The following is a 10907-nucleotide window of genomic DNA, read 5'->3' as shown; positions in this document are numbered from 1 at the left end:
AGTAGGCTCCATGCCCAGTGTAGAGCCCAATGTCAGGCTCAAACTCATGATCCTGAGCGCAAGACCTGAGCTGAAATTAAGAGTTAGACACCTAACCAACTGAGCCACCCAAGCACCCCCACTTTGGTGTATAGTTTTTAAATACTTATGGATTTCTATATATGGGCATTGTCTTTTTTCATGGAAGACATCATAAGCTATGTTTTATAGGTTATCTTTGGCAAGAGACTGGGGAGGGCAGAAAGAGGCTTTCACACATTATTTTTCCCCCTAGATGTCTTTAGGATGTTACAATACTAGATATATATTAATTTTTTTATGCCAAAGTATTACTTAGGTGGGGAGATTTGGGCCACTTTTGATTTTCTTTATTCTTACATGTATACATTTTTAATTTTTAGGTAAATATTATAAAGGAAGGTTTATGAAATGAAAGTATACTTTTCAAGGTACAAGCTCCTGAAGTCCCTAGTTTTCCCAATTACTTGTCTCACATGCTCCTGTAGCAATTTGTGCCACCTGACCCCATCTCTCCAAGTCACAAGCAGAGTTAGCTTATCATCATTGAAAACCTGGAAAGGGGGAGGCCTTCCCATCATAGATGTTCAAAGACACAAGAGCATGAGGTGCCTGAAGGTGGCTTTATTCTGGCGCTTGCTCCTCAAAGTGTGGTCCATGGACCAGGAGCATCAGCATCACTTAGGCACGAATTGGAAATGAAGAACTTCAGTCCCCACCCCGGACCTACTGAACCAGATCTGCATTTCATAGGATTCCCAGGTGATTCCTCAGCACACTGAAGTCCTGAAAAGCACTTGACTAGCTCCTGGCTGCTCATCCTGGCTATGCACTGTAATCACCTGCAGGGTCCCTTAAATCCATCAAGGCAGGGTGGGGCCTAACACAGACAGAAGGAATCCAAATCTCTGGGGTGGCCCCTGCATGGGAGATTCTAATGTTGGGCCTGGAATTGCAAATATCCCAGAACAATCAACGTCTCCTTGTGATACACCTCAAACATTGCATCTCTGATAACCACTGATTTACAGAAGGCTTTCTACCTACTGCTCACTATACTAAGCACTTTATATATTCCATCTCTTTTTAATCTCTACAATCCCATAAATTTGGCACTGGCATGTTCATTTTACAGATGAGGAAATGGAATCTTAGAGTTTGAATAGCCTTCTGCAGTTGGTAAGGGGCAGAGAGCAGGTTCAAACCCAAGAAGCCTAATCTATATGTTCTTCATTACAATATAATTGTTTTGCCTATGCTCTCACTAAAATATTACCCTTTGTGATTAAGAGGTATATGATTCCAGGAGCACCTGGGTAGCTCAGTCAGTTAAGCATCCGACTCTTGATTTTGGCTCAGGTCTTGATCTCAGGGTCCTGGGAGCGAGCCCAGTGCCAAGCTCCGTGCTCAGCACACAGTCTGCTTGAGATTCGTTCTTCCTCTCCCCCTGTCCCTCTCTCCACGCATGGTATTTCAAAAATAAATAAATCTTTTTTAAAAAGTGTATATGATCCTTTCTCGATCCCTGATGCCCAGTTCAATGTAGGTACTCAATGAGAATTGGATTAACGTTGAGTGCATCGTGAGCTCAATGTATTACACACGTGCGATATAATGTCAATGGGTAAAAACATCTACGGGTGAGACACAGCCCAGAAAACTGGAGCTAGATGACACAGTTGGCCCGTGCCCTCCCTCAGGACCACATCAGGCACTTAGTTGATGCCTAGTAACCTGAAAGTCTGGCCTCAAGTCTTCATCATGTAGACTTTCCGCTAAAACATACATCCCCTCCTTTTACAGGTCAGGGGACTGTGCTGCTCACACCAACATTCTCCATAGGTTAGGCAAATGCATGACATGCCTCCATCGTCCCCACATGGCTCATCACAGAAAAGACCACAAGAGAGAGGGCTGAGCTAAACGAACACTTAAGTCCCTTCCAGCCCATTTACAGTTTGTTTCAGCTGCAACTCCCAGGCCTCCCCAATTAGCAGACATCTTGCATAGGCTTATGGGAGGCATGACATGCTCCCTGTAGTCTGTAAAGAAAGCCAAGCCAAAGTGCAACCTCGACCATGAGCTCAACCTTGTTCTCTGCTGCAGCTCCTCTCTCGGCTCTGAAACGCACGTCCCACCCCCACCGAGGTCCCCACAAAATCCCAGGAGAGATCAGTGAGTTACTCTGATGTTTATTTTAATGCATCTTAGTCCACACAGTTGGTATAAAATCAGAAAAAGCAAAGCCGAAAAAAAAAAAAAGGTCTGGAGTCTTAGCATCAGAAGGGCACCGTATATACATCTACAGTTGGTGGCCAATACAAGTCATTGCCAGACAGTCCTTGGAGGCAGAGAACAGTCTAGACCCAGCTGAGCCCTGGGAATGCGCTGTCCCGGGGGGTCCAGAGGCTTGTCCTCATGCTCCGACCGTAAGAAGAATGTAGGAGCAATGAAGGCTGTGTTTATTATTCATTTATTATTGTAATAACTGCAGCCTAGCTAGGTACAAAAGCAGTTATAAACCATTTATATTACACAGAATTATTCAGGTCTCCATTCTACTTTACGTCGTAAAATCGTTAATTGAATTTCCAGTGAGTAGTTTAGATGATTAGTGATAATAAGGAATGGTAAATACATAGCACCATTTCATAGGTTCGTTGTCACCGATTTCTCATCTAGACGTGTGACTGAGACACCCACCGTCAAGGGCAAGTATTCCAAAGCCACAAGCCGTTGTTTTTGCCAAGGGCTCCAGTTTAGGGGTTTTATCCATGTGAGTGGGAGGCTTCGCACGGAGGCCTGGGCAGTGCCCGTCTCTGTGCACAATGCACTGGGTCCCCCACAGTTTAAGGGGTTTTGGCCATTCAGGGGTTTCTACCCACACTTTGGTTTTCTGAATGAGGTGGAGCGGAAGGGAGGTATCTTCTTTCAGATAAAAGGGAAGGGGCGAGATGGAGTTATTGTATGTCCGGGCAAAACAAAAAGAACAAAACACAGAACAAAACTACTGAGCTTGATTATACGGTTAAGATGTCAAGTTCCTTAGCTACGTCTTTAAGATTCAACACAAGGCTGATGGTCAACATAAAAAGCAAACAATACTATGTACATATATGTAAAAAGTGTTATAAATAGGTTTTATAAACCGTAGATATTATATACATCTTCAATCAACACTAACCCCCACCCCCCCTTCGACTGCTTTCTGTTTGGTTTGGTTTGAGTTTGGGTTTTTTGGCTAGCTCTTTTTTTTTTTTTTTCTTTTTTTTCTTCAGGTTTCTGGTTTCCTTCCTCCCTTTCCCTATGTATGCTCAGTGCCTCAGACCAACTGTCTGGGCGCCTCATTCACGTTTCCGCAAGATCACGTATATGACACCGCTGAGAAGGGCCAGCGGGAAGGCCACCCAGGCCAGGATGTAGGTGAAGCCATAGGCGTAGTCAGAGTTGAAATGCCATTCTGGGTGCCTCACCGTGTAGATGGACGCTGCGCTCATCACGCACAGACCTGCCAAAAGAGAGGGACAAGTAGCATGAGGGAGAGGTCACAGTGAGGGGTCACTGTCTACCATCCCCAGTGCAGACTCCACAGGACCCTTGGTACCTGCCCCAGCCCCTGTCTGCCCTGGACTCTCTCTCTCTCTCTCTCATTCACACACACACACACACACACAACACACACACACAGACCATATCGCCCAATCTTTGACAGACAACACTGTACAAGAAAAGCATATCCGGTTCTGGAAAGAATCTGCTGCCAGATGCAGAATTGAGAGGAGGGGTCTCAAAGATATAGGAACATGGGAAGCAATCTGCTCTCTGCTTCTGACTTACATGCCCCAGACTGGCATCTCCAAGGCGCCTTGTCATCTATTCGGTCCCATTTCTGTGCCTCCAACTGTCACCAATTCCTAGTTGACAGGAGGAGGTGGCCAGCAATGATGTGGGTTGCAAGATAAACCCACCTAGCTCTTTCCGAGGAGATTTGGGTGGGGGAGCCCCTGGAAACCCGCGAGTCACTCTACAAATGGGTGGTGGTGTCATCTGAACCAGTAAGGTGAAATGACTGCCATTATTTGAGTGGTGCCAGGGCCGGAGCACTGGGCTCGGGGCAGAACCCAGGGCTGCTCAGCAGGACTGCCACGTAACTGATCGAGACAAAGGAATATGGAGAGAGGAAAAAAGGTGAGGAGGAAGGACAGGATATGGGTGGGAAGCAGAGAGAGTAAACTATCATTGCACTTGATCCCTTCCAATAGTTTCTGGTGCCCAAAGGTTGGTCTGAAGCCCAAAGAGGAGGAGAAGGTCATCGGATACACAGATAAAATCAGGCCCACCTCTGCAGCTGTTTGGCATTAAAAGGATAAGAAAAACCTCCACCTAGAGGCTCTTGAAGCAGACAAGTTCAAGAGTGATGGTCCATGCCCACAGTGACAGTCGGCATCCCCCCACAGGAGGGGGCCCGGTGATGTCAGCACCCCGCCCGGAGCTGCACAAAGCCTGCTCTGTTCACTCTGTTCCCTCCTTGAAAACAGGGTCTGTGAGAGGCTCTGAGTGACTCTATTATAAAGCCAGCATGTTATGTGGGATGCCTGTGGTTCCAAAGCTCCCAACGCCCGAGACCACCTACATCTAACCTCGCTGCTATTTGGGCTGCTATTCCATGGGACACTGCAACTTTGTTTGAATAAAGTGCCTAAGTGGGAATATGTTACATTCACCACCCCGATAAGACTGGCCTTCTCCAAGTCAGAGGAGTGAACTCCCACCGGGTTGGCCCCTGTTGAGAAAGCCACACAATAGTCCTGGGACTATGGCGGGATAGGATCCAGGACCTGCCACCTACAGAAAATGCAGGAGGCAGCGAAGATGCCTGTGTTAGAAGGGAAACCACAGCTGGCAAATTGTCATTGGAGAAAGACAGCCGTTTGCATCTGCCAGGGACAGGCTTCATTGGGCCTCAGGCTGTGATCCCCAATTCTTTTCTCCCCACAGCTCCATGGCTCACCTCTGCAGAGAGCAAATTTGTGTCTTTAGGAAAGATTGAGACTATCTCTTGGGCTAACCTCATGAGAGCAGGGCTATGGAAAGAGAAATGTGACCAAGGGAAATGCATGCTAAAAGACCAGGTGATACTTGTCATGCTGGCAAGGCTTCCAAATGGGCCATCTGGAACGAGAGTTGCATCGACCAGCTGTGCCCAGATCTCACTGGCAAAGAGCAAACTATCTGTGACCCAGAGGGACGGAGGGAGGCAGGATTCAGAAGTGTGGTGACTGACCAGGTGGCCTAGTTTATATGATATTCGCTGCAAGAGAATCTCAGCAGTAAATGAATTTAAGCTTCGCTGCGACAAGCACTGAGCTCAGATCCTGACAAAGCCCGAGAGTGGACACACGCCTTGTAATTACGGTCGTCGGGAGACTGATGTTTTAGGGAATACGTTATTACCAGGCTGTCTGCATGTACAGCACGAGAAGTGACCTGGAAAATGGGGTATTTGAGGCCACTCGGTAGTCCCTCCAATGTCACACACCTGTCCCTGTAAGTGGGCTGTAACTGGCTTCCTCAGCCACTAGCAGGTGGGGGCGTGGGGATGAAGGCCCCCACGGGGAAGGTAAGTAAGGTCCTTCCTTCTGGAAGGACCAGAATCTGTGCCCTGGCAGTGATGGGGACGCCCTTGTAGGGGCCTGAGTCCCGGAGGGCAGTCACCTGTAAGTGGTGGCCGCTGACCCTGTCCAGACAACATTGAGCTGGATCTGCAACCACCAAGGCCCCCTTTAAGGGGAGGCCTCAAGTCTCCCTTAACAGCGATAGTCAAACACAGGTGAGCGATCAGACCCCAGAACCTTTAGAAGGGAACCAAAAAGGGGCCAAAGGCAAAGGCAGAAAAAGAGGGAATTCTCCACACTTCCTTATCTCCATTCTGTCTGGTTCAGAACACATGTAATGAGTCCCTAGTGTGTGCAGCACTGTCCTAGCTACTGAGGGCACCAAGATGGACTGGACATGGCCCCTAGATTCAGAGGGGAGTGTCATTCAGAAACAGCCACGCCAGTAGAACCTTCCAGTGTCGTCTGACATGATTTCAAGAGAGTGAGAGAGAAAGGCACTAGATGATGCCCTGAGAGCATGGACAGGCCCAGAGTCCTAACTGGGGAGCCCAGGGAAGCCTGGTGGGGGAGCTGGTGCATGACCTGAGTATACAGGGTGCAAGAGAGTCAGCCAGGTGAAGAAAGGGTGAGAAGGGGGTGCCAGTAAAGGAAGAACATGGGGGAGGCAAGGAAGACAGAGAGGGCTGGGTGGGAACCACCAGCAGAAGAACCACCAAGACAAAAATCTCCCAGAACAGAGTGGGGGCAGCGTAAGGGGAGGCAGGGGAGCGCCCCAGGCCTGGCGACAGAGCCCTGAGCCGCACGCTGAGGAAGTTGTGGTGGGAAGCACATCGTTGGCAGAGAGGAAACATGATCTGGTGTGTGTTTTAGGAAGATCACTACAGCAGCAGCAGGTGAAATGGATTTAGGGGCAGGGATGAGACAGGGGACAGGAAGGTACCTGAGTTGGCTTTTGCACACCTGCGGTGGTATTAGTGAGTGCAAGAAGAGGACAGAAATGGACACAATATCCATCCAGGATGCTACACAGTGGGGCGGGACTCAGGGCTGGACTGGATCTGGGGTGAGGGGGAGAGGGGGACCCTGGCCTGGCTCCCCCGCCTCCGGTGGGCTAAGTGAGCTAACTGGGCAAACAGTGGTCTTGGAAGCCACAGAATAAACAGTTGGGAGCAGTGAGAGGTCAACAGAACTGAAAGGCGTGCAGGGGCCCAGCAAGTGACTTGAGCAGTTACATCAGCGATCTCTGCAGAAGCCGTTCATTCGAGAACCTGGAGCACAAGCCAGGGTGAAGTTGGCTAGAAAGTAAATGGTGGGTACGAGGTGCCTCATGGCCTTGGATGGATGAGTGAGCACCTTGGAGGGTCACAAGGTGGGGCAGGAAGAGGCCGGAAGGTCCATTCCACTGAAAAGCGTTGGGCTCTCTATCTGACCTACACAGAACCTTCTCTGCACTGCTGGCCCCATTTCCATCTTCAGCGTCCAAGTGACCCCTGCTGCCTCGAAAGCCACCCACAGCATTCCTGGATTCTGACCTGGGCATGGCCAGGGCAACATTTGGAACAGTTCACCCCCAACGGGGGGGGGGGGGGGGGTCTGTAAATGTGGTAACTGGCCGCCACTGCCTTTGAGCCCCGCAGAATAAGGAGGGCGCTGTGCTTTTATTCATCCCCCAAAGTCTTTCATGCTTAAGCCCCAATGTCTGTATCTATTTGATAGAAGAAACAGAACAAACAGAAAAACTCACTCAGGAGTCTTTTTTTCCGTCTTTTCTTCTTAATCACAATAAATACTAACTACACATGTGACTCGTGTTTGATTCTGCCAAGGGAATACAATTATCCAGTCATCCAACAAGTGGGTTATTCAGGGCCTTCTACGTGGTATGCCCGGAGCTTGGTGCTGGGTGTTAAGCAGTGAAATACAGATCAAAACATGTGGCTCTGTCTTTCAGGTCTGTATCTCTATGAATTTCTTGATGCTTTCCCATTGAGTGCAACCCAGCCCAGTGGAGCTAGGGCCAGGGTAACCATTGTCTGAGAACAGATGGGTACCGGTTCTGAAAATAAAAAAGACTCCAGGGGGCAACTGGGTGGCTCTGTGATTGAGCGTCTGCCTTTGGCTCAGGTTGTGATCTCAGGTTCCTGGGATTGAGTTCTGCAGGGAGCCTGCTTCGCCCTCTGCCTATGTCTCTGCCTCTCTCTCTGTGTCTCTCATGAAAAAAAATTTTTTTAAAAAGACCCCCAAATCCATATAGAGGATACAATGACTCTTCTCTAAGAAAGAGGTTTAGAAGAATCTATGGCTCATGAATGGGATGAGCTGTCAACAGAGAAATTCTTTGAAGACCTTATAGTGGAATTAGAGATGGTTTGATGGTTTACATGAGTCATTCCCAACCCTGGATTAACATGAGAGTCACCCAAGGAGCTGCCCCACCCAAGAGCTCTTCGGGGATGAAGGCTGAACACTGTATTTTTTTTAAAGCATCTTCTTTTTAAAAAGGTGATTCTTTTTTTTTTTTTCTTTTTGAAAAAGATTTAGTTGAGAGACAGAAGGAATGTATAAGTAGGAGGAGGGGCAGAGGGAGAGGGAGAAAGAGAATCTCAAGCAGACTCCTTGCCAAGCACACAGCTGGATGCGGGGCTTGATCCCGCAATCTTAAGGTCATGACCTGAGCCGAAACCAAGAGTCAGACACTCAACTGACTGAGCCACCCAGGCACCCCTCAACAGTGATTCTGATGTACAGCTAAGATTGAAAAGTGATGAACTAGATGAAGCCTCTCGACACATCTCCAGGAAGCAGCCAACCTAAGAAGTATGTAATCAAAGGAAGACAGCTCTTAAATGTGAGGCTTGTGGCTTATTATGAAAAGCAGAAGGGGATGAGGCAGCGAAGCAGGCAGACCGATAACCACACGCAGAGGTGTAATCTAGAGCAAGCAGAGACTGCTCCTAAAGCTACAGTCGGCCTGAGAGCCCCCCCCACACCTCAGCCCTGCCTTTCCTGCATGCTCCTGTGCATGATCTGTGAAGACTGAAGCTGAGACCTCCAAAGAGAAGCCAGGCAGAGACAGTGCAGCCCGAAACAGCCACCTGGGAGACTCAGAAGATCTTCCAGTGGCTTCCACTCAAAATACTTCGGTGCTTTGAAGCAGCACGGGAGTCTCTAAAGGAAGCCCCTTCCTCCTTTAGTCCTCAACTTGAGTGGCAAGGCCCTACATGGCAAGTTCAAACCCAACATTCTGGAGAGCCTGTGGTTGCCAGTGGACTTGCTTTCAGCTCACGTTAACTGGAGCAAACAGTTAGGAACAGAACATTCTCTGGGCTTAAAAATTACGATGGCTACTGTGGCTTGACGTTCCTAATTCATGACAACTTCCTCTTCCAACATGGGCTACTGGGTTGACGAACAGATAAACTGAAAATTGGGTCCCATGAGAGATAAGAATTGATATTTGAAGGGGAGAAGTGAGGAACAAATCATGTGCTTTTAGATATAGAGAGGTTTTTTAATAGCAGAATTCTAGCAGGCATGAGTTGAGTTCAGAGGAGATTCAAAACAGGACAGATTAGCACATTCACTTTGGAAAAGCCAAGTTTCTGCCTTGGATTTTGTGTTCTGTAGCAACTTTGGTGGATTCTGTATCTCTAACTATAAGGATGTTCCTAAGTGTATATTGAGTCCATGTGGAATGAGAGGAAGTAGAGGCATTCACTTGTTCTTGCATGAGCTGGGTGCTCTTGGGTACTCATTATCCTCTCCCGGTCTCAGTTTATTTATTAATAAAATAACACTTGTATAGGTCAGATATAAACATTTTGTGAAAGATCTGGTTCCTAAGTCTGGCATGCATCCATTGATGCAACAGATATGAACATCATTTGACTTGATATCAAACCGTAAATAGTGAGCCAAAAAAGAAATCCCAGAATACATTCTAGTTTTGTGTGTTATTTCTGGAAATGGAGTGACTAATGATAGCTCTGATTCTAACATACCTAGGAATGATACCTTATTCCATAATTAGTGATCTAACAAAATTGGCAACACTCCAGGAGCTTGGCTCAGTATAATAACACCTACGCAAGGAGCAAAGCCCTATTTGGTTTTGAAATCCTCAAACGGTGTATATTGAAATGTATTTAGTATTTAATGATAAGTAGCTGTCCAGGCTAATTCCTTTTTCCAGGAAAAAGTAACTCTCTGGCTTCTAGAAAAGGTCAACATTCAACCTCAGCCGTGCCTTATATAGCCATGTGTAAGCCATTCTATCTGCACATCCATCCACCCACCAAGGACATGTGGGCTGTTTTCAACCCTCTGGCCTCCTGAGCACAGAGTGGTGATTCAGCACCATGGACATTCCAACAACCAAGGAAAATAAAAGACAATAGAATAGCCCTTTTGCCTATTCAGATAGCCAGACACTAGGACATCTCATAGTACGTAGATGTACTCTGGTACATATGGAGTTTGTGACTTATTAGCATGGACTATAAGATCCACCACATCTGCCTCTTATTTCTCTCCATTGTCTACTGACTGAGTCAACTAGTAGTCAACAGACAGAAGGATAAGAGTCAATGAAGGAAGATGTCTGTCAGAATCTAGAGACAAAGTTGGAAGATGTCACCTTCTATAATAGAAGCTTCTAGGACTCTGCATATTGTACATATGGATAACCTGTACAGTGGGGGAACTTGAAGGTAATTTTAGGAGGAAACAAAGGAAACCTCCCATGTGCTGTCACGGCCCCATATTTGGAAATAATGGCATGTTACCCAGGAGTGTCAAAATGAAGACACATGAGGATGACAACAGTAAATCAAACCACAGTGGAACCCTGGAGGGGGAATAAAGGAGAGTAAGAATTTGCCATGCCTTCGTCACTGCTCAGAGGGAGGAGACACATACCTGAGAGCAGGCTCAGCAGCACATTGGGGCCACTTTCCATGCCGAAGTAGGGATGGCTCCTCAGGGCAGAATGTAATTTACGGAGATACACCCTCAAGACTGGCCTTTGCTCTACTGATACTCTTTGCATTTATCTCTGATATGTGTCCCAATTGTAGCTTCATTCCTGGTGATAGGTCTGGCTTGGTTAGGGACCTTCCTTCCAGACTCCCTAAGTCCTATTCCCTATGGATCTCATTCTGTGGAACAGTGGAGAGTTCCCAAATCCTAAGGTGTAGGTATGCACTCAACGCACATAGTCACCCACCTGTACTTTATAAAAACCATCCAAGGTACACTCAAATATCAGTCATT

General features: G+C 47.4%; 1 protein-coding gene across 2 annotated transcripts in view; it reads right to left on the bottom strand.

The window, feature by feature from the left end:
- Positions 1 to 2194: 2194 nt before the first annotated feature.
- The window catches only part of PMP22 (peripheral myelin protein 22), a 32225-nt gene continuing 23512 nt past the window's right edge, over positions 2195 to 10907 (bottom strand). For both annotated transcript variants that reach the window (XM_077892575.1, XM_077892574.1), the window contains exon 5: positions 2195 to 3526. In XM_077892575.1, the coding sequence (XP_077748701.1) occupies positions 3363 to 3526 (164 nt within the window). In that variant the 3' untranslated portion in view covers positions 2195 to 3362. The remainder of the gene's footprint in view (positions 3527 to 10907) is intronic.

The sequence above is a fragment of the Canis aureus genome, chromosome 3 (assembly GCF_053574225.1).
Source record: "Canis aureus isolate CA01 chromosome 3, VMU_Caureus_v.1.0, whole genome shotgun sequence".
In the NCBI taxonomy this organism is placed as follows: domain Eukaryota; kingdom Metazoa; phylum Chordata; class Mammalia; order Carnivora; family Canidae; genus Canis; species Canis aureus.
Note: the sequence above shows the minus strand (reverse complement) of the source record. Positions and strands in the feature narration are given on the sequence as shown.